The sequence below is a fragment of the Cladophialophora yegresii genome (genome assembly GCF_000585515.1).
Source record: "Cladophialophora yegresii CBS 114405 chromosome Unknown aczIN-supercont1.3, whole genome shotgun sequence".
NCBI classification, from domain to species: Eukaryota; Fungi; Ascomycota; class Eurotiomycetes; order Chaetothyriales; family Herpotrichiellaceae; genus Cladophialophora; species Cladophialophora yegresii.
Genome location: NW_006913047.1, coordinates 3,841,221 through 3,864,369, shown reverse-complemented (window position 1 = coordinate 3,864,369; position 23,149 = coordinate 3,841,221). Strand labels below are relative to the sequence as shown.

Below are 23,149 nucleotides of genomic sequence, written 5' to 3'. Positions count from 1 at the left end.
TTACCGCGCACAAGCACACACTTTCCGCACCCAGCGCCTTGATGATAACCAGCCTCTGCGATTTTCTGACATGCAAGGGTACTCCGTACATGTCGAAGTATTTCTCCTTCGATGCGTCTCTTTCTCTTGTGTATCGTCAACTCTGGTATTGGACTCTCAGTCGTCTCGCTCACATTCCCAGCGCGGCTTCCGTCCTCATTGATCCCGCTGTACTATCCTTCCATTGACCCCCCTAGGCAAGATGAAGTCAAGCAAATCATACATCACGCTTTTAATGCTATCATTACTGTGCCTCTCCAGTGGTCGACCAATTATCCCCGATACAATAGAGCGAAGAAAACCTGCCTCATATTCCGTTGTTGCAGTAGGAGGTGGAACAACAGATGACGGCTCTCCAACAGCGACTGTCACTGATGCGATAACGCACACACAGACAGTGATGAAGACCCAAGTCTCCACATTCGTTGTGACTGCATCTGAAACGCCAACGACAATTGTCTTCGCCGTGACAACTCCATCACCCACCATCGTCACCGATTCCTTACCTGCATCGACAACCACTGAAATTGTGTCTGTAACCCTCGAGGCACTGACATCGAGTCAATATTCCTCGGATTCGCCGTCGACGGTCACCACAATGGAAAAACCAGCTACTGCCACAGTTACGGTGACGCAATCACTTCCTACAGTGAAGCCATACGATGATGGGCAGTGGCATACGTGGTATTACTATACCGTGAGCTCGGAGTCTTCAACATCGGCATCGCCTACGGAGTCGAGTTCCCAATGAAGCTGGACGCCCACAGCCACAATACCTTCCGCTACAAGCACCGAATCGGGCTCGACGTTGTCAACAGCAACAACCAGTCCGGTATGATAGTGGGCGTGGAGTTCGCGTCCACCTTCAGAATCACTAACAACAACATTGAACTCAGGCGTTTGTCCTAGACCCGCCTGGACGGCTTTATGAGTTCCGACAGAAACAAGCAATCCTGTACTATCTACGACTTAATGAATGGCTTTCGCGAAGGTGGGAGACGACATCTCATGTTAGCGCGGCGTTGGTGGACATTCGCCATCTCATGATGAAGGAGAGAGCAAGAGGCGACAGACCAAATAGATGTATACTATATCTTCTATTATCATCATAAATCTTTCGCCGATGAAAGGGGTAGTTGTGCTGGGCAATGTCTCGTGCTCGATCTCCTGCCAAGCCGAATCCAGCGGCAGGCTCCCTCCAGCCCAAATGCAGTACCGCGAAGTCCGTTAGACGATGCTTAGCAACTCTGCCCTCAACGACATCTTCTCTGCACTATTACTTACTTGAACAATTGGCCGAGTCGAAGACTTGACAATAATAGCACATCACCTTCCCCGGCCAAGATTACGTCCCGTGCAACCTCGTTCACTGCTGGTTGCAAGCCGGTAAAGCAGTCGCCATGGCGGCACCATCGCCTACAACGGCGGAGGACCAGGGACGCTTACTCGAGGAAGCCCTGGGAGTGGTGCGGCAGCAGTCGCAACAGATGCGCAAATGCCTCGAGACGCCAGGGAAGCTCATGGACGCTCTGAAGTGCGGGTAAGAACACTGCTCGACTCTGTTCATGTCGCCCGCGCTGACATGCCGATGCAACGCTGTAGGTCGACGCTGGTGTCTGAGCTGCGCACGCCGACCCTGGGCCCCAAGCAATACTATGAGCTCTACATGGCCGTCTTCGACGCTCTACGATATCTGTCCGAATATCTCCGCGAGTCGCATCCCGTCAATCATCTCGCCGACCTCTATGAACTTGTTCAATACGCCGGCAATATTATCCCCAGATTATACCTCATGATTACGGTGGGCACGGTATATATGGGAGTTGACGATGCACCGGTCAAAGAGATCATGAAAGACATGATGGAAATGAGTCGCGGCGTACAGCATCCAATTCGAGGCCTCTTCCTCCGGTACTACCTCATGGGACAGGCACGAGATTATCTGCCGACAGGCAAAGACGACGGACCGCAAGGCAATTTGCAAGACTCGATTAATTTTATCCTCACAAACTTCGTAGAGATGAACAAGCTGTGGGTGCGGTGGCAGCACCAGGGACATTCAAGGGAAAGAGAGCAAAGAACACAGGAGCGGCGAGAGCTGGAATTACTGGTGGGCAGTAACTTGGTCAGACTCAGCCAACTGGTCGACTTGGAGACGTACAAGGCTACCATCATTTCTCCCCTGCTGGAACAGGTCGTGCAATGTCGGGATGTTTTGGCTCAAGAATATCTACTCGAAGGTAGGAAGATATCACCGAGGACCGGGGCAGCGTTGACGAATGACCAGTTATTACCAAGGTGTTCCCCGACGAGTACCACCTCCATACCCTTGATCAAATGCTCTCAGCCATTGCCCGGTTGAACCCACACGTCGACATGAAGAAAATCGTGATAGGTCTGATGGATCGGCTATCTACATACGCGCAAAGGGAATCTGCCGAGGGGTTATCTGATGAAGACAAGCGCAAAGCTGAAGAAGACGCTGCGATCCGGATGCTCGAGAAGATCGACTTGAACCAAGACTCGAAGCCAGCGCCTCCTGCTGAGCCAGAAACGCCCACAACAAACGGTGCAGATCTGAAATCGCCTACAGAGGCTGAAGCGACCGACTCACAAGCAGCGACCCCAGCCACTCCGACAGTCCCCACGGCGACAAATGGCGATAAGGTGGCCGGTGTTGGAGACGTCAAGCTGTTCGAAATCTTCTATGACCAAGTCGTCAGCCTCGTGAAGACGAGGGGCTTGCCCATTCAAGATACCATGGCTTTATTGACTTCGCTCGCGAACCTTGCGCTGTATGTCCAAGTGAACACTGTTGAAAGTGACTGAGCTAACGTACCCAGGAATATCTATCCAGACCGGCTGGAGTATCTCGACCAGATCCTGGCTTATGCGCGGGAGAAGGGTGCCGAATACATGGATTCTGCGGACCTCCATTCGGCCGCGACACAAGCCAACATGCTCAATCTCCTTCTTTCGCCAATCCGGACATATTTCTCCCTTTTCACAGCACTCGCTCTTCCCAACTACCTTCCTCTTTACTCGTCACAAACCTATGCAACTAGACGGGCAGTTGCTGGAGAAGTGGCCAAGAATATTCTGCGGAATCGAATCTCCATCACCACCACACAACACTTGGAAGGCATCATGTCGCTGCTAAAGGTCATCATCAAGGAGGGAATTCAACAACCGGCTGGCTATCCTGGATTGAACCGCCAACGGGGTGGTGAGTCGGATGAGACTGTGGAGGAACAAGGCTGGCTCGCGAGGATAGTGCATTTCATCCATGGACCGGACAACGACACCCAACTCAAGCTGCTCCAGCAGGTTCGCAAGGCATATGAAGCTGGTAATGAACGGATAAAATACACGACTCCAGCCATTATCACCGCGTCATTAAAGCTAGCCAGGAAATTCAAGACTCGCGAGCACTTTGACGACAACTGGCAAAATCAATCTTCGGCGCTGTACCGCTTCATGCACCAAACCCTGTCACAACTCTACACCCGTGTCAACCCGGCCGCGGCAGAGTTGTGCCTTCGCCTATTTGTCTCTTGCGGCCAAGTTGCGGACCAGTGCGGCTTTGAGGAGTTTGCGTACGAGTTCTTTGCGCAAGCGTTTACCATCTACGAGGACAGTATCAGCGACTCAAGGGCGCAGTTCCAGGCGGTTTGCATCATTGCCGGCGCACTGCAGATGTCAAGAGGATTCGGCAAGGAAAACTATGACACGCTCATCACGAAGGCAGCGCTGCACGGCAGCAAGCTGTTGAAGAAGCCGGATCAATGTCGCGCAGTCTACTTGGCGAGCCATCTTTGGTGGTGCACCGAGATTCCCGGACGGGAGGAAGACCCTAAAAACGTGAGTGGTGAACCGGGTGATCTGGTTGTAATCAGTGCTGACGTGCGCAAACAGTTCTACCGCGACGGTAAACGGGTGCTGGAGTGCCTGCAACGAGCATTGCGCGTCGCCGATGCTTGCATGGACACTGCCGTGTCCGTGGAGCTGTTCGTCGAAATCCTGAACCGATATGTCTACTATTTCGATCAGCAGAACGAGACGGTATGTTTCTCTCACCGCACGCTTTAGCAACGTCGAAGACTAATGATGGTTCCCCTTGCAGGTTACGACCAAGTACCTCAACGGCCTGATCGAGCTCATCCATTCGAACTTGTCCACGACCAACACGGAGGGCAATGCTCAGTCGCTGGAGAATCCTAAGCGTCATTTCTTCCGGACGCTCGAGTACATCAAGTCGCGGGATTATGAGGGCGTGGTTACCGAGGCGAGACAGTAATACTGTACCCAGGGAGGTTGAGTGTCTCGGAATTGCATTCGAAGATTCTCTTGGGCATTATATCAAGCGCACCTTTCAAGGCTGATTGTCTTGCAATTTGCATCCGAGGACTCTCTTGGGCATTATAACAAGCGGGCCTTGCCTTCAAGGCTGATTCTGCTGCACCTCTGTCTGCTTGCTACAAAGCGGCGACTATCAATGTCAATAAATATATTCAAGTCTATGCTGCCACTGCCGCTAACGGATGTGATCTGACAGCACCCTGCGTTGACAATCTGAAGGCAAAATCCGATACAATAGCACAGTGATTGCATCGTGCCTTGCATCACCTTTTCGACACCGTTCGAGCTTGTAGAACTCTGCGCCGCAAATGGGGTAGAGTAGTAATGGAAGGCATGGCCGTGCGTGTCTCACACCTGCAGGTATGTCAGTCATGTCTATCTACATCCAACTTGACGTGACCTGAATCAAGAGGTCTGCTCCGAGGCTTTCGCAGGAACTTCCTCCTATACGCTGGACCCTGCAAGGGATGATCTGCATCGAAGGGAGAGGATGAGAATGAGGGAAAGTATATAGCACGCCGTAGGGGGTACGCACTTGGAAGCAAGACAGCAAGGAATGGGGTCAAACTAGGGAAGGACAAAAGGAGAGCCTGACGGAATACTCCGTGCGCAATCTTCATTCTATCGTCGTTGGTAGAAGGCATCTCGATACCGACATTTAATTAGGTACTGCACAGTAGGAGCTGGCCCCTGCATTGTGCCCTGGTGTCGCGCCCTGGCAGTTATTTCACTCCCCACATATGCTCAGTGTCCGTCCCACACGATCAATGGCTCCGTGTCGTCGCCCCCTTGACGCTCTCAATACCCTTGCTCGCATCCTCGTGGATGCCCTCGGTCAAATCGGTGTTCTTCGTCGCACTCGACGCGCCTGCGTCAAAGTTGCTCGCCTGCCGACTCTGCGCGGTAGTATGAGCCCCGCCAAACACATTACTCACTTTCTCCCGGACGGTGTCGAGCAATCCGCCGTGACTGCCACTCCCACTCGTGGCATCGTGCGCCGCGTTCTGGGCCCCCGCACTCATGTTCCCCGCCGTGTCTTTTGCGCTGTCGGCATACTCGGCCGCCGTGCCCTTGAGTTGCTCGAGGGTGTTGCTGGCGGAGTTCTCGGCGCGGGAAGCCCCCTTGCGGGCGTCCTCGTACAGATCCTTGCCCGTGGCTTCTGCGGTGCCCGTCACCGAGCTGCCGTGCTTGGCGTCGTAGCCGAGCGCGGGATGCCCGGAAGAGCTGCCGCCGATTTGATCGAGCATGCCGCCTTGGAGGTTCGAGCCGAGGACGGAGCCTTGCTGTTTGGATTTCATGTCGCTGCTGGCGTCTTCGAAGATGCCTTCGGTTTGGTCTGTCGTCTTGGTTGCCCTAGTGGTAGAGTGAGTTAGCGAGGTGCAGCACCAGTACGTGTCTATAGGGACATACGAGGAGGCGCCTGCATCGGCTGTGTTTTTGGTGGTAAAGCCAGGGTTTAGGCCCGACATGGTGGATGTGAAGTGAAGACTGTTGCTGTAGCTTTTCTGCTTGCTGTTCTGGCGGTTATTGCTCTTGGGCAGTTATTCTGAAGGGGCCGTGATGGTCGTAGGGTTCACTCGATGTTTGACTTTGCTGGTCGAATATGTGAGAGGATTTGAGCAGGCACATGTATTTCCATCACCTGGCACCCACCTGGCCACCTGGACGTATATGACGGCATCGAGTCTGATGTCACCGAGACGAAACATCCGGGAACATCACATCATTGTCCCCAGACGTTCGGAAAGTCTTTCCAGAGAACCTGGAAGTGTCGAGGGCTGCGCAGACCGAGTACCGTGTAATGCCATCTCTTGCCCCACGCCGACTGTCTGCAAGCGTGCCAGTGCGTCGTCCTACGAAGATAACCTGCCCAAGCGCGTCTCTCGCTTCTTGTCTCTCTACCGCTGCCCTAGTGTTCCTCGGTAATGCTGGCGGCTCGTGGCTTTCGAGCTAAACTTCTTGGCACGTCTGATTGGCGGAAGGGATCGGCAAGAGTCAAGCACAAGTCAAGCACAAGGCACTTTTGCGCCACCATCGACTGGATCTACCTGCTCTGTACCGTATCCTCTGTCGTCTCTTTCTGTCCTATGCAGCCCTACATTCGAAGCATGCGCCCTCTCGTGGCGCGCAGACATAGTACTCTTGTCTCGAGGAGGACCCTAGTCTAGTTGCACGGTAATGTGCACGTAAAAGCAACCTCACATCGAAGGCTGCTCTCCTCAACATCACAATGTCACGGCGCTCTCTAGCCATCGATCTTAGTTCGAGCGCGCTCGACGTAAGATCCATTTTTGGCGGACTGCTCCATCGAAGTTGGCTGCATCCGGCTCATGAGCCAGCCGCTACCAGATATGGACACGAAAGCCCATGCTCTGGTAGTGCACGGTCCTTCGTGCTGCCTCCAGGTACGATACCCTCCACCGACGGAGTATTCCGACCTCATGTTCCCGAAAGTACTGCGGTGTAGGCCTGGGCCTTCTTGCGGCATGGTATCGACCTGTGGAAGAATTCTTTTGGGATCGTGAATTGTCTGAGGTTCTTTAACTGTATATCTTCTGGACCCTTGCCACACCGAGTCTCTGACTTTAGGGGAATGAGAACGTGCCGGGGGTGAAGAGACGGAATGTCACTGCCTTTCGCTTGTCGGGGTGTCACTGAGCCATAGCATCGGCCAACTACCTGTAAGTACTCTAGTCTCTGCTCTGGTACTGTTTTCAGCAAATTGTTGACCCTGGCCCATGGATGGTCAATGCTTCCAGCTTGGACGCCCCCAGTTAGGCGCGGCTAAGGACAGGGCATCTCATCATGATTCATGGATGTGTTAGAATAAACCTGTGAAACACCATTCGCCTGGGAACAACCCTGCGAGACGAAAGCTTCCGGCCGTATGGTTGGCATATTCATGCTGGAAGCCTTCCACCGCTCAGACACAATAGGAACCTGCTTTCTCTCCATCTCCAGCCATGCATAGTCGAGGCCAATCCAACTCCCAGGTCAAACCATCATTCCTCGCTGAGCCGCGCACGCCTTCAAAGCGTCGGCAATTTTGATGTATCTTCGACTCAGAGCCAGGTCGAGTGGTGTGCGTCCGAGTGCGTCTCTGGCCTCTGTATTGATGTCTTTACTGCAGAACAGTTGCACAGTATCGAGCGGAGCGCTTCCTTGCACCAGCAAATGCAGCGCCGTGTATCCCACGGTATTCTGCGCATTGACATCGATATCCGCATGGTCAAGTAGAAGATGCACAATGTCCTGTTAACTACGCCATACCAAGTCTGTGACTGCCAGATGTAGTGCGGTTGATCCCTCCTCATCTCTTGAGTTTACGTCAACGTCTTTTCGTTGAAGCAATTGTTCGACAACACCTTTCCGACCGGTCTGTACGGCAGCACTGAGTGCAGTGAAGCCTTTATTATTTCTTGAATTCACGTCGATCTGGTCCCGAGTCAGTAGTAACGCCACTTTTTGCTCGTAACCGAGAAACGCAGCCAAAGTGAGTGCGGTATTTCCGTAATCGTTTTTGCAATTGACGTCAAGGCCATCCTGTTCAAGCAGTAACTTGAGGATTTCTTGGTTCCCCCACGAGGCAGCAATCGACATTCCTGCTTCGAGCCGGTCTCCGAGCGCGGTCTCAATGTACTGCGCGATTTCGGGATTTTCATCCGACAAGAATACTTCGTATTGAGGTTGGAGGATTGCACGGTACTTTGGGTGCAAGTCAGGCCGGCTTGAACAGAACAGGTGAAAGCGATGGCGCGAACGAAGCATCGTGTGTAGGCTTGCCAACAGCTTGCCTAACTCGCTTTCGGTGCACTCGTCTAACCCATCGATAAGAATGAAGAGCTGCCGAGCCCTAGCAGAAAGGAGCGTCAACAGGAGCGTCGTCATGTCATCCTCATCGAAGATGCTTGGGTCGGGGACCGCAATGATATCGAAAGCCTCGTGGTTGAGAAAACTGAGTATCTGCCTCACAAGGCTGCCCAGTATGGCCCTCGCGTTGAGGGACTCTGCATCATGATAACTGCAGAAAAAGTAGGCAACAAGAGCGTCTGGATACCTGATGATTGTTTCCTGCACTAAGCTGGCCGTGCAGACAGTTTTCCCTGATCCGAGCTTACCAATGCACCACAACGCGTTTGGTGAAGGTTCCTCGGCCCATTGCTTGTAGACGGCCTGGTCGACGATCCGAGAGCTTGTTCCCGCTTTTCGAGCTCGTTTCCATGGAGCCTGATGGTTGTAATTTGAGCATGCCAGCAGGAATTGCCATTTCCTCTTCTGGCCCTTCATTCTCCTGGCTTCTTGGAGGTCTTGTGGAGCTATTATGCTCGAGATTGCGGTGCGGAAAGATGAGGCTTCTTTGGCCTCATTGCTGAGTTCGTGGCGCGATGCCAGCGAAGCCTCCTCACGAATCGAAGCGGCCAGCTCTGTCAACTGGCTCTCACATGTACCGAATTCCGTGCGAAAAGGGCTCAAAATCGCAGACGACAGCTGAGCCACGAACGGCTTCCTGATGAATAGGACGGCCTTCCTGCACAAAACGACAATTGTGCAGAAGTATTCGCACAGAGCCTTTTGCAACCTGGAAGACTTCGGGTACAGCAGACCATACTCCTGGTATCGGGGGCATGCTCGTCCGACTCTCATGAACAATGCTGATAAGTTCTCAAAGTATGACGCGAAGGAGGACGTGATTTGCAGAGTCATCCTCAAGGTACCCCAGATGGCGCGGGCAAGGAAGCACTGAGAGCCGCCGACGATGATATCGACAACGGTTGAGAAATGCTGGACGGATTCCAAGACGCTAGTCAGACGGGGACCAAAGCAGCGACGGCTCCTTCGATGGCTGTTTTTGCTGTCGACGGCGGCAGTGACTTTCATCACATCTGCCACGACAGGCGGCTGGCCGGATCGCAAGGAGCGAAATTGTTCCTTATCGGTGCCTTGCAGAATAGCTTCGAACTCGGACAGAGCTTGAGCGAGCTTTATCTCGGGCTTCAAGGGAGCCGCACGGTGGACGAGGAGCGCCATGTTGTCGACTCGTTGGCTGCTGGCGTCAATGGTGTGAGGTAGGACGACGGCGACATAGCCTCGAGTGCCGCTGAAAAGCTGAGGAAAGACTGCAGATATCAGGCGGGGTGAAAGTCGGCCGTGGGAGGAGTGAGGCTGAGGGCGCTAAGCCTTGCACCACCGCCTGTTCTGCCATCCATCTCGGCCCCAGGCAAAAATGATCGACGAATCAAGGCCAGTGTGGCACAAAGTGCCGCTCGTCTGCCTTGCGTAGCGATGCGACACCCCTGCTCTTCGCATAGTAACTTCAAGGAGAGACTTTAGCATGGGCGAAGGATAGCGTCATCGAGGATACATAATATCATGATTCCCTAACAACAATCTGGACGTCCCACGACCTGGGGCCTGCATGAGAGAGAGATGAGGAAACATCTCTGAGCGCGGCTGCGCGCGCAATGAATGGCTGGACAGAGCAGATGGAAGCGATGAGCGGCATCCGAAGGAGAAGAAAGGCAGCGGAAAGGGTGGGAGGAAGTCGCTAGCTGTTTTCGGCATGACACGTGTTATCACGTGAAAGTCCGAGGTGAGTCGGCGACAGTTATGATTCACATTAGTCTACGCTGCACCAGAGAGACGTGATATGCAAAGTATTTTTCGCGCTTCCTCGACTTTTGCGCCAGAGCGGTGAAGACTCTTGACACGTAAAGGTATACCTCATAGACAGCCACGCCATATGGCGCTGGGCGGGGCGAGCACTCTATAGATACGACTGGGAGCGTGGGGGCTTAGTTAGGTGGCTTGCCGTTGGTGGGTTGCCCGAGCCTGGCCCCTCCACTTGTTGCTACATGTGTTGTGCAGTAGACTGCGGCGTATGTGCCGCTCTATGGGATAAAGCACTCAGAAGTTCGTACGGAGTAGGGGATATCATAGATCGTCACTCCGTCTGATGTATCTCAGAAGGAGATTCGGAATATAATGGCGAAGAATCGCAGGTACAAACTCCGCAGGCTTCATCAAATCCCAAGAAGAAAGAGACTGCAGCTGGGAGCGTGCACGCTCGAAATGCCCATTTGATAAACATTCAACTCGACAGCACAAGACGCCAGGTCATGAGCTGTCCATAATCCAACCGTGTCCAGACCACGGAAAGAATCCGAACCGATTCGCTTCCTCGTGTACCCATAAAGTGCGTCTTCATTGATTGCCGAGACACAAAACTGTCCGGACTCATCAAGCAGTCATCGAGTCATATGATCGTAAATTCGTCAATCCCGTCCCCAAAGCCCGGGACTCGGAAGAGGGCATTCGCAATGTGTGAGTGGTCGAATTGTCGCAGAGGCGCACCGCAAAAAGGGGGCCGGATAGGTAGAGTGATCACACAGGGGTCGTCCGCAGAGCATTGGGACAGTGCCCGCCTTGTGCGAAGCGCTGTCACTATGTCCTGGTGTCAGTATGCTCGATCTCTGTGTCACCAGAGCCCCATCGCCGACGGTAACGTATGTAGTTCTTTCAGCTAAAGATCCCTCCGTACTCGCCGTTCTCCCAGGCCTTGAGGCCGTCCGTGGTTACACGGAGTGGGTCAAAGCCGATGGTTATGACCATTCCGCGAGTCTTGTGCCCTGAACAAAGAGTCAGCTTTACCAATGCGTGATTGAGCGGCCCGGGGGCAGTACTTACTTTCAGGTTCAGGCAGATCGTGGGACTGGAACTTCGTCGAGGTAAGAATGGGCCGGAAGGACTTATGCACGGCCTCGACAGCATGATCCGGAGTCGACGAGAACGCGAGCAAACCGACGACGATGCTCAGATCTCCAGTAAGGGTGCACCTGGCTCCCTCGCAGTCCTCCGGTTTGCAGACATCTGGGAGCAGACCCTCGAACCAGTGATTAGGTCCCGGCATGTGCAGCCTATAACGCTCCTTTTGATAACCGACAAGTGCGGTGGCTGGGTCCGAAGCACAAATGCCGAAGGAAAGACGTTTCCAAGGGTATGGCTCGGCCCCCAGATTAGTGCCCGTGCAGTCAACAGGCACGACAATATAGCCATGACGTTCGCTGCTCCAAAACATAGTGCAACTTCTGTAGTCGGTAGGCAGCTCAGAGCCTGGGCCGGTGGTGTCAGTTTTGCAGAATTGCGGATATCGGTAGAGCTGCGGCCATCGGCCTGGATCCCAGGTCCACCAATCTGATGAATCTATCTTGACAAATTCGCTTGTCGACATCGGCGGAGACCAGTAGAAGTCAGAGGGGCTCTCTTGCGACGGCGACTGAGGATCTTCCCTGCATCGAATATGGTCAATACGCAGGGAAAATGGCAAAGCAACAGGTGGCCACAGGGCCGGCGCATCTGCGGACATGACGAGACGGGCGACGCATTTAATGTCAATCCTGAGGGATGCAGGCGACCAGAAAGGCGCAAAGACGGCCACAGTGAAGATGATCTCGTTCGTGGGCACCTGTCCACGGATGATAAAAGGATTAGAGAGACCCGGAATAGGCTCAAACGATAGGGCTTCAGCGGGTAAGCGTGAGCGCAAGCGGCACCGAACCGCGGCGCGCTTGGCGCAAGCAGAGCTGAGGCTACCTCCCATTAGCCACGTAGCCACGAAGTCATTACCGAATCACCAATTCAGTGCCGGCCGTGAAGCCCCTAGCGCAGAATCATGGCGTCAATCAAGGGAGATGCGTCCAGTCCCGCTGGGGGCTCCTCTCCCCTACCTCTATCTCACAGTTGGCACTGGCGACTTGCCGGATTCGACAGCGTCGATAGAATCTGCTCTAGCGTTTTGAAACCCCGACCCACTGCCTAGCTGGCTGCCGTTTCTCCGCGTCCATGCTGATAGTGGCGGCATCGTTGTGGGGATATGTGTAAGATCGACACGACGAGCTCGATAGACGAATTTCTCATGTGGAACGCGACAGGGATACTGTTGCGTTGTGATCATTCCCTACATGGATCCTGCAAGGCCGGGCCATTGACAGGGTCGAGGCCGCTGATTCGGAAAAGGCGCGAATGAGATGGCTGTGGCCCACCCATCTAGGTCGGACTGCCATTGCTCCGAATGCGGCTCTGCGGCAAGCCTCGGCCTTCCAAAGGTATAAGTGTGTGGGTATCTTCGGGTGAAGCGTGATTCTTTGCTCGGCACTTCGTTCCCCGTCCATCTGCCGTCCAAATACCCGATAGGATTAGTAAACCCAGCCCTATCGATCGACCAATGGAACTTGACGAGCTGTCATGATCAGCTTTGACAAACACAGGCTTGACCCTGCGACGGGCTAAGAACAGTCGAAGCTGGTTCGGGCACTGGCTGTTAAAAGGGAGGACAGAGTCCCTCAGGAGACGAAGGCGGTGGTCCTTATAAGTTGGCTTTTACTCACCCTTGGGGCCAGCAGCAAGCATCGAACTTGCCCGCCTGTCACCGCCCTGCATTGCGTTGGCGTGGCGTTAGCGGTTTGCCTGGTTGCCTTCTGCTGCGCCCGACCACAGCGATGGTTGCCTGCGCCTGGCACAATGGAACTATCCACGCCATGGCTGGATGGCCTCCGGCTTCAGCTGATAGGTCCGAAGCTCCATGCAAAGGTCTTGATCGACGAGTCAATGCCAACGGAGTTTTCATGCTCGAAGGCATGCCTTGATCAGCCATGCCGCAGGTTTGCAGCCTCTAGCCGCAGATACTGTATGTGTCGGAGATAAGGCAGAAGCGACCTCGCGGAGAGTTTTCCAGGCCCTCAGTTCGTGCCCGCATGATGAAGGGCACGCTATCCAATCGGAGCGACACGGCTCAGGGTTATTTGGCGCTCGTCGAATCTTTCATCGCCCCAATTTGGGTGCCAGGACAGACTCGTCGAGTAGCCTGTCGAGTGGCTTCGTGGATTATTCCATATTGAGCGTCCCTCGATGGCCACAGAAGTGACGCTAAGGGGCTCGTCATGGAGACAGGTGTGGGAAGAGGCCTTGCAGCTTCAGCGACCGCTGTTACCTCCGCTGGCAGGCTACGGGGATCCGAGAGAGTCAGTGGTACTGTGGATTTCGGGGAAGATGCAGTGTCTGCAGGACACCGCAGCCCGTATGGCCGCGGGACAACGTGGAGCGGCAAGAAGAGAGAAGACCCTACAAGGTGTCGAAGGAAAAAAGCGAGGTTAAATTAGCATTTCAACTTTGACCTGAGCCCAAGGCGCCGGCATCCTCCGCGGCGCCCAGGTGACGAGGCTGACGCAAGGCTGACGAGGCTGAATGCTCGCTGGCCCATGACGAAGGGAAATAAATACTCACAGTACTCGGTACTACGTCAGCATAGCACCCGTCCATCGCCCTGGAAACGTCTCCTTTATACTCCCGCATCGGGAAATTGTATTCAAGCAATATACACAAAGAGAGGTATGAACAGGCCAAACACAAAGCAGGTCATCGTAACTGGACACCGGACACTGTACACTCTGGCCATTACTGTATGACGGAGCAAAGCCGTACATGCGCGCACCCGTTCTTGCTCTTCGCTTGCTGCGTGTCGCTTCACTCTACTCCCACCATGCAACCCAACCCCTGTCCAGACCCAGCCACTGGCCCACGCCTTTCTAGAATACACCGGAGCAACCCCAGAACTGCTCCACGCCGAACTGGCCAGGCTCCTTCCATGGCTCGTCCTCATAGCTCAAGAACACGACCTGGGCGCCCACGGTAGACTGGATACCCTTGAGGGCGGTGGCTTGGTTCTCTGGGCTGGGGCATGCCGCACCATTGCAGTTACCTGCATGTGGCCAGCCTGACTCCAGAACAAACACTGGCTTGCCGGAGCACACACCGTTCAGGATGTTGATCTGAGCCTGGATGAAGCCACCGGCTTTGTCGGCAGTGACGGCAGCATTGAAGAAGGCGTACAAGTTGGCACCAACCACATCGACGACGCTGCAGAACGCCGACGCACTGCTGGAATCCTCCCAAACAGAGAGAGGCTCAGTAGTTGTGACTGCGCCAGTGTAGCCAGCCTTCTTGAAGGCTTGAGCACTGCTGCCGATGAATCCTGCGAGTTCGCCAGCGGAAGCATAGCCATTGAAGACAGCCTCGTTACCGACAACAATCAGCTGAACCAAGTCCCATTGACCCCAGTTAATGATATCCCAAACTTGACCTTGAGCACCCGAAATACCCGAGGAGGAGACCCAGACACCTAGAATGAGCTTCAGGCCGTTGTCACGAGCAGCTTTGCCGATGTTCTCGAGTGTACCGCAGTCAGTGCTGTAAACACGGACAGTTGAGAAGCCCTTCTGGGCGATGACAGCCAAGTCAGCCGCAACAGAGCCAGCGTCTTTACAACCGCCCTGCGAAGTATAAGGAGAGTAGGTCAAACCCCAAGAGTCTCCGTTGGCATGGATTCCGCCAGCACCCGAAGACCCGCTGCTTGAGCCCCCGTTGCCGTTCTGGGAACCACTGCCTGAGCCACCGTTGCCGCTCTCAGAACCGCTGCCCCAGCTGCCACCTTGCGATGAGCCCGATCCACCGGACACTGAGGCACTTGCAGTGCTGCCAGAATCCCAGCCATCCGTAGCCGTCCAGGCCCATCCCTCGGTGGTTGCGGTCACGGTCGCCGAGTCAGATGCAGAAGCAGTCCAGTCAGCCCAGGTCGAAGTGCTGCTGGAGCTTGAGACGGCAACAGCTGGGGTAGAAGACGTCGTCAACGAAGTCCAATCACCCCACACCATACTTGAGGTGCTGGTGATGGCGCTGGCGGTGGTAGTATTCGTTGCAACAATAGGTGTGGGATACCCTAGGTACAAGATCAGCACAGTAGATCATTCTTACACGCTTGAACTACTCACAGGTCGGGGCGCCATAAGATGTAATAATGGAGACGATGCAGCTGTGAGCCTCGGCTAACAACGCAGGGGTGGCGCTTGACGTGCTGGCAGCGGCAACGGAAGCGGACGATGTAGACTCCTGATCCGCCCAAGCGACGGATTCGGTGCTGACGGGCTCGACGTATTTAGTGGTGGTCAGGGTCGAAGCCAAGGTGATGGTCGTGGTTTCTTCCACAGCCGTCCAGTCACCCCAAGTGGTGGTTTCGCTGCTGGTAGCGGCAGGGTTTACAGGAACGCTGCCCACCTTCTCAGTGACAGCTGTGACCGAGTTGATGGGAATAGTCGAATCCCAGTCACCCCAGGTCTCCGTGGCGGTGATGGCAGGATCAACAGGTGTCGCGACAGATGCTGTCTTCGATGCTTCCCAGTCTGCCCAGTCGAAGGTGGAGCCGGTCTCCGTGCTTGTGGTAGCAGGACCGACGGGAGTGCTGGTAGTCGATGATTTGGATGCTTCCCAGTCAGCCCAGTCGAAGGAGCTCGAGCTGGAGGTGGTGGCTGCCTCCGCGGGCTTGGTGGAGGTGGTGTCGGCCTTGACGGGCTTGCTGGAGGTGGTGTCGGCCTTGACGGGCTTGCTGGAGGTGGTGGTGCCGGTCTTGGACGCCTCCCAGTCGGCCCAGTCAAAGCTCGAGGTGGTCACGGAGCTCGTCGAGGCCGGATCGGCAGGTTTGGAAGAAGAGCTGCTCCAGTCCTCCCAGAGGAATGAGCTCGAAGTGGTCGAGGCAGCAGGGCTGGAAGTAGCAGGCTTGACAGGGGTCTCCTTCGTTGTGGTCGCGGCCTTGGTTGTCTTTCCATCTACAGGCGCCTCCGAAGCTGACGGCCCGGTCGTGTTCCAGTCGACCCAGGTGTCGCGCGCGACGTGTTCGTGAAGCTTTGCATGCATGTGCTTGACATGGCTGGTTGCGGAAACAGTGGTGAGGACGGCTGCGCCAGCAGCGGCAATCGTCACAGCTCTCATGATGGCCGAGTTCCTGTCTCTCGCTTCTCGATTTTCCTACGCTGGTAATGCTGGGTCTCGCCGGGATCCGTCGTCTCGTGCGACGGTGTCGTTGAGTAAAGAATGCCCGCGAAACGAGTGGCGCGGTAGTTGGAAATGCTGAATCGAGAAACACAAACACGAAGCTCTTGATCCCACTCAGTTCACCATGAGTAGAGCCTTGCAGAGAGGAAGGAGAAATGCATGTGAGCGCCGTGACAACCAGCATATAGCCTTTCGGCACACTGCAACGCCAGCCGGGGGACAGATTGTGATGGGGAATAGCGCCATTCACGTCGAATCTCGTTTAGCGCGCACCTGTGGGAACGCAGTGCTTGGGCGGCCCATCAGCAAGCAGTCCAACTTGTCTGGCTACGCAGCTTCGGGCTTGGTACTCGAGCTTGGGGGTCGAGTCGGGCTTGAAAGGGTATGGTTGCATCTCCATAGTGCCTTGTCAACTCCTTGCTAGCATGATGAGCTGCACAAAGGGAGACCAAAGGAGACACTGATCAAACATAATGTGACGTTGGCCATGTGTTTGACGTGTCACGGTCATTGTGTTCTCGCGCCGCGGTGCCAGCTTCCTAGACTCTTCACCAGTTAAATCGTGCTTTCCTGCTCTACACACAAGCCGTTAATCCGACTGCCCGCTCGTGAGGGCACTGTGGCCATAGAGATGACAGAGGTACCCAGGGACTCGAGGGACCGACCGCTCCAGCAGCAAAGCAAGGATGATCGACAGGGGATCTGGGGAGATTACAGTCGATGCGCTGAAACACGCGAGCAAATGGCTCCATGGCGCTGCAAGATGAGGTTGTGGATGTTTGTGGCCTATCAAGGCCTCGGACATGCTTTTGGCGCGCAGGCGGCCTCGTCAAGAGGAGGCTCAGAGGTCTCGAGGAGCGGCCTGGTTGGTGCGAGGCCGGTGGAATTGCGGTGGGATATGCAAGCAATAATTCGGAGGGGTGGGATCTCGGCTCGCACATGCTGAGCGGCCACTGAGTGGAGGGTGAATGGTGGGTGAGTTGTGAATGAGTGAGTTGTGAATGCGTTGTGAGTGGTCCGCAGCCGCAGATGGGGTTCAAAAGTGTGGAAAAGGGGCGTCAAGGGGGTTGATCAAGATGATTACGGAGATTTACCACGCCTCAGCCAGGCTGCATTTGGTCAGGGCAAAGCTTACTTGAACGCCTCTAAGATTGCGGCTTCTGCTTGTCGCTCATCTTCGTACTCAGCGCCGCTGCCCTTGTGGGAAGCCCAGAAAGAGCCACGCACGCAGTCTCTGCGGCAACTGCACACAGGTCCAAGTACGAGTCATGTTGTGATTCATGGAGAAGACCCGTTTTCGTTAGTTTGATGGCGCGGAAATCTACGCCCACTGCCACCTCGTATTCTGGTGCAGTAGCATGCAGAGCTCGATCGACCCTCGATCTCTGGGTTTCTTGATGTATGAGGACGAGGCCCTTGGGTCTCCTGGACGCCAACAGTCAAGCACAAGGAGTAGCAGAGTATGAAGGGAACGCTAGGCATGGCAAAAACACAGCCAGGAGGCGGGACTTCGTTGCTTAAGCTGCACTGCTAATTGAGCCCGCGGAGTTTCCCTTTATTGCGTATGCGCCGGCCGCAAGCCCTTGAAAGAGGCGTCGCGCATGTCGCGAGCCTGCCTTGAGCGATAGTTGTACACAAGATGCATCCCAGTGGAATTGTCGACGGCCGTATCAGATGGAACTGTTGTAGCCAGTAAAACCCTCGGCTTTACCTCTTTCCCATGCCGCCTTTTTCGTTTCCACATCCTCCGCCCTCCGATCTCTCATCCACGCCGTATTGCGCACGAACCGTTCTCTGAACTTCTCGCTCTCCTCAATCTTGCCAGCTTCGTAGCCTCTGATCGTCCTGGCCTCTCGGGCGAATCCAAAATCGCCTTGAAGAAGCAGTTTGTACGAGTCGGGGCTGATGAAGGCAGTTTGTTCGTCGACATGGTCGAGATTGCCATATACCTCTTGGTACGCGGTCTCGATGTTGGCATTCTGAGGAGCAACGTTGCGTCTCAGGTAGGGCCAACGCATCTTTGACTGATCAACGCCCTCAGTCGCGTCTGTCATCGTGTAAGATGCAATATAGTATTGCCAACGAGCTTCGTCTGTGAGTGAGTCATTGTCGAAGGTTGCATCCTCGGTTGGAAACAAGCGAACGGTGCAGAGCCGGGCTTCTGGTGTCTGCGGAAAAAGTTAGTCATGCGCTCGATATCCTTGACGCTCCTGCGTGACCTACATAGCTGATGCGATAGAGCTCGGCATCTTTGCATAGTCGCTCAACCTGCTTCCGATACTGGATCTCTTGCTTTCTGGTCGTGTCCAAGCGCTCCCGGTCACGTAAAAAGAGGTTGGTAATTTCAACGCTTTTGTCTTTTGCATCCCCGCCGAGGATATTCATGATGAAACGCAGAATAGTCGAGACCAGGCGGTCGACCGTGTAGAGCTGCCAGCCACTTTTGTTGTAGTATCTCCGGAGCGTTTCTTCAAGGTGGCCTATCTCGACAGTGCCTACCAGGACTTCTCCGCATAGTTGCAGGATCTGCTGGTAGTAGTTTTGTTGACCTTCGACAGCGTAGAAAAAATAGTCAGGTCCCTTGTCTATCATACGCAACTCAATGGCAGGCTTCGTTCTCCCGTCCACGCCCTTGTATCTTGCGATGGCTTCTTGAACATTGGGTTCATTGAGCTTGATAGCAAGCAAGCGGCTGTATAGCATCTCGAAGAGTCTGAAGAAGCAGTAGATGTTGGCATTTGCATAGAGGTTGAAGGTCGTATGTGGGTACGTCTCGTCCATCGCCAAGCGACGGGCGGATGTGTCGCTGTTATCCACGTTGATCCATGGTTGTTGGGGTTCATCTGGTCCATCGGAAGGAGCGGCTTCTTCGTCGACGTCCATCTCACTGTCGACACCAGGAGCGGGAGTGGATTCCTTGCTGGCGGACGCGATACTCTCCTCTTTGCCGTGTCTTCGTTCAAGGGCCAGTCTACGGAGGAAGTCGGACTTTCCTTTGTTCTTGCCCCTGGCAGGCACGTAAGCTTCGCTCCCATGACCGTCCATGACTTCATCTGGTTCCCGCTGCGTTTTCTCGGCCTGGATCTGTTCTATGAACTTGTCGCTGTCGAGCCCAAAGAACCGGACCAAGAAGTCAATCAACCAGCTCCGCACTCTTTCCTGCTCGCCGCTGTTGAAGTTCTGCTGCCGATCTGAGTCCAACGAAGTGAGTATCAGACGCGTTGCGTCATTGACGACATCAAGATCCTCAAACTTGTACTCCAGCTGGTGCTTCTTCTCGGCAATACCATTGTCGCGGTTCTTCTTTGCCTCTTCGTACTTGGTTTGGATATCACTTGTCAACGTTTTTGGTTGAAAGTTCTTCTTGTCTTGGTTCTTGGAGTTTATGCCTTGGTGATCCAGACTCTTCCAAAATTGTCGGTGAATCTGATCGCGCCAGACCTTTTCCCATTCGCGCTGGACCTGTTTCCATTCCTCGAGCTTTTGCTTGAGTCGAGAGAGGACTATTGGCAGAACGACAGTGGGACGCAAAAACATTTCTGCGATGACTCTCGCACCAGCTTCACGGCCATAGATCTTCATGATGATGCGCTTCGGAATAGCTTCGCTAGCGCCGCCCAGCCCAGGTGACAGCTGGAATGCGGCCCGGTCTGCATCTCCCATGACGGCGATCTGCTGCACAAGAGGTTCCATGAGTTGAATCGTTCGTTGACATGATTCGATGTGGAAGTCATAGTCGTGGCGCTCCTCTTCGATTCTGTGCAGAGCTTCTTCGTACTGATTCTTTCGATGTGCCACGAACCCGGAGTCTTCTGAGGCCCACGTCGGATGGGATGCCCAGACGTCATTCAATACTTCATAGCACATGCCATCTCGTCCCTTGCAGGGTTTATCTTGGTCGCGCTTGGGCAAGTGACGATAACTGGGACCAAGTGCTCTGCAGTGTGCGAGGTTGACGCGACCAGGATCTGGACGTGCTCGGGCTTCAATCACCTCTTCTTGCTCCTCGATATTGAGGAAGTTCTTGAACCAACTCATCAGATCCGGGTTGCCGCCAATGAACGCGCCAACTCTGTCTCCCAAGGTGTATTTATCAATAAGATCTTGAGAGTACAAATTGATGAGTTTTAGGAACTCAGCATAACTGGCACGATTTCCGATTTGTTTCTTCGCACGGTCAAAGAAGGCAAGTTCTTCCTGAGTAGTGGATGGACTGGGGTAAGGAGGGAGAGGTTCAGGAGGCTGGGGCACCAGCGTAGGTGAAGTGATGACTGTGGTCTCAGGTTGAGGCTGGCGTTGGGCCGCAAGTTTAGGGCGCTGTAGATGGATTAGACGAGGCCAGGAAGAAGGCGAACAAAAGAGAGGCGGAGCTACGATCGAGGGTGACAAAGGGAGGGGTAAATCGAAGTGAATAACAGAACGAACGTACCTTGCTGGCATTCCCGACCTGCACAGGGGCTGTTCGTGACCCATGGGCCAGAGACGACTCTGTAGCAGGCTGCGCAGTGGGTTGGCTAGTCGTGGTCGTCCCCGGTCCTCCCCGTCGCTTCTTGTTGTCTTTGCTGGTACTCGGAGGATCGAATTGCCCCATAGGGGGCATCTTCGAGGCCGGTCGGGGTGTCTGTGCTTGAGGAATGGCGGCGCCGGCGTATCCAGGCTCGCCACGCACATCGCTGGTCTCGATCTGTTGATTCATAGCGCGAGCAGCCTGGGCCTTACCGTGGGCCGCGGACTCCGGCAGGAATTGTTTGAAATCCTCGAGCAAATCCGGGGCAGATATGAATAGCTGTGTGACCTGAGCGTACACGTCCTGAATCGGTTTCGATTCGCGCTGGTAGGTTTGCAGGATCTCCAGGAATTGCTTGTATATTTCAGGTTGTTGTGCAAAGCGGTTCTGCATACTCGTCAGTCAAACGCAATCGCAACTACAAGTGAAGAGCTCCTACACACCTTGATTTTATTCACGTAGCTTATAGCGTGATTGAATTCAACAGGCCCTCCACGCTTCATTTCGCCTGCTGCTGGGGCGCCGCCAAAAGCAGCACCCTGCTGAGAGAATGCCGCTCCTTGATTTGGACCGGGCGACACGGCAAGGGCGGGCCTTGTCGTGCCATTTGTCACTGCTGTGACTGCACTCTGCAGTGTCGACACCCCACGCTGCTCTTGACTCATAACGTTCACAGCTTCATCAGCAGGCGTTGGCTTATATCCGGGCAGTTCTGCCGACCGTGCGCCCGGTGAGGCTCCAAGTGGTTGACCCCAGCCATGCCTGCTCTCGAATGTATCTGACCGTCCAACTGGAGCTTGCCCTGCGGGTTCAAATTGCGCACGTCCTCTGCTCTGCAGCGATTGTGTCATTGTGCCGCTTGGAGTGGTGACGCGGATGGCATCTGGGTTCTCCTCAGTCCCACATTCTATCCGGTACCCAGGCGGCAGGAAAGTATTGAAGCCTTGAATTAGTGCTGGATGACCATTGAAGAGGTTTGAGACTCGCTCGATGACACCTGGTGTATCGATGGCCTGGCTCTTGAAGTCTTTCATAATGTCCAGAAACCTGTTGTAGACATCCGGTTGGTCGCTGAACCGGACTTTGACTTGGTCGAGATAACTTAGGGCATCATTGAGAATGGGTTGCTGGCCGTGGGCCATCTGCGCAGGGGCGGACATTGGGGATGGGCCAGGCAGGAAGGTTTGACCCGGTTGTGGTGCTGGCGCCTGGGCCTGCTGGTGCAAATACTGAGGCTGTCGCTGGGCCTCATGTTGGCCCGCTCCTCCGAAAAGACCGTTGTTGACGGAATGGCCAGCACCATTCTGTGGGATTGCGCCTGCACCTCCATTTGCTAGAAGACCGTTGGGCCCATGAATTGAGTTCTGCACCTTGTTGGCAACCGGCTGGTGTATGGGTATAGAGCCAGCATGACTCTGTACGGGGCGTTGTTGCTGTTCCTGATGGAGACGATCCAATCTGTCTCTTTCTTGAGCCTCACGCTCTCGTTCACGCATAATCATTTCGTCCCGCTGCCTTTGCTGCATTTCCAGATTGCTGCGCTCTCTTTCTCTCATTTCATGCTCTCTCATCTCCCGTTCCCGCAGCTCTCTGATCTCTCTATCGCGGCCGAGATATTGAGGGGAGTGTTGAGGGATGGGATGGCCCATCGGCCTGCCCAGGGGATGACCCTGGGCTTGGGGAGGCGGAGGAGGTGGCTGCGTATTGTATTGATGCTCCTGCTGGTGGGTTGGAGGTCCCTGCGTCAGGTCGGCAATGGATAAGCTGTGACTTCCCGACGGTTGCGAGAGGTGTTGGTGGTACGAGGATGGCGGAGGCAAGACGTGAGGAGGTTGTGGGGGTCCATTTGGTCTGATGAAGACGAGAAGTATCAGCAAAGCACCATACCATCCCGGAGATTGTTGAACAAATAAACATGTGAAGCGCCCAGTGACGGGGAAAGTGAACTGAATGTACTCTAGATGCGCGTATGGCATTCACTTACCCGAAGCTCGCAAATTGTCTGCCTTGCGGCTGAGGCTCAGACTGAGGAGGACCTCCAGGTCCCCGCCAGTGTTCGCCCGGATTCTGATTCATGGTCGGGTGGTTCTATTGTGAGCTTCGCAGTGTACTAGTTCTCTTTTCGCGCATTTCACCAACGAGATGTGATCGTGGAGTGGTTGGCAGGTGACGGCGCACACTGACACGTGTTGGGCAGAAGGGCGACCGCGAACACTGGATCCTAGGCGCTGCACTGGGCCCTGGAGAGGCAAACCGGTGTACGGATTGCACACACCGAGCGCCGATTCTTCAACAAAAGTGTCAACAACGACCAACAATGCCCAACTTCCAGCCAGGACAAGACGTGAAGACGACGACGGATGA

General features: G+C 54.6%; 6 protein-coding genes across 6 annotated transcripts; 1 reads left to right on the top strand and 5 right to left on the bottom strand.

Annotated features, from left to right (window-relative positions):
• Positions 1-1,439: 1,439 nt before the first annotated feature.
• A1O7_05135 (uncharacterized protein) lies at positions 1,440-4,336 on the top strand (the record flags this gene model as incomplete). Its single annotated transcript, XM_007759145.1, has 6 exons — positions 1,440-1,579; positions 1,642-2,279; positions 2,327-2,834; positions 2,883-3,900; positions 3,955-4,101; positions 4,163-4,336. 6 exons carry the CDS (start codon positions 1,440-1,442, stop codon positions 4,334-4,336), a joined length of 2,625 nt encoding a protein of 874 aa, XP_007757335.1.
• An 826-nt stretch (positions 4,337-5,162) lies between these two features.
• Positions 5,163-5,867, bottom strand: A1O7_05134 (uncharacterized protein; the record flags this gene model as incomplete). The annotated part of the gene is made up of 2 exons (XM_007759144.1): positions 5,163-5,751; positions 5,809-5,867. The coding sequence occupies 2 exons, from the start codon at positions 5,865-5,867 to the stop codon at positions 5,163-5,165; spliced, it is 648 nt and encodes a 215-aa protein (XP_007757334.1).
• A 1,786-nt stretch (positions 5,868-7,653) lies between these two features.
• On the bottom strand, positions 7,654-9,426 carry A1O7_05133 (uncharacterized protein; the record flags this gene model as incomplete). The annotated part of the gene is made up of 1 exon (XM_007759143.1): positions 7,654-9,426. The coding sequence occupies one exon, from the start codon at positions 9,424-9,426 to the stop codon at positions 7,654-7,656; it is 1,773 nt and encodes a 590-aa protein (XP_007757333.1).
• A 1,488-nt stretch (positions 9,427-10,914) lies between these two features.
• On the bottom strand, positions 10,915-11,761 carry A1O7_05132 (uncharacterized protein; the record flags this gene model as incomplete). The annotated part of the gene is made up of 2 exons (XM_007759142.1): positions 10,915-11,024; positions 11,083-11,761. 2 exons carry the CDS (start codon positions 11,759-11,761, stop codon positions 10,915-10,917), a joined length of 789 nt encoding a protein of 262 aa, XP_007757332.1.
• Positions 11,762-13,979: 2,218 nt separating this feature from the next.
• Positions 13,980-16,215, bottom strand: A1O7_05131 (murein transglycosylase; the record flags this gene model as incomplete). The annotated part of the gene is made up of 2 exons (XM_007759141.1): positions 13,980-15,169; positions 15,222-16,215. 2 exons carry the CDS (start codon positions 16,213-16,215, stop codon positions 13,980-13,982), a joined length of 2,184 nt encoding a protein of 727 aa, XP_007757331.1.
• Positions 16,216-17,948: 1,733 nt separating this feature from the next.
• On the bottom strand, positions 17,949-22,861 carry A1O7_05130 (uncharacterized protein; the record flags this gene model as incomplete). The annotated part of the gene is made up of 5 exons (XM_007759140.1): positions 17,949-18,446; positions 18,502-20,595; positions 20,708-21,172; positions 21,229-22,636; positions 22,770-22,861. The coding sequence occupies 5 exons, from the start codon at positions 22,859-22,861 to the stop codon at positions 17,949-17,951; spliced, it is 4,557 nt and encodes a 1,518-aa protein (XP_007757330.1).
• Positions 22,862-23,149: the final 288 nt, after the last annotated feature.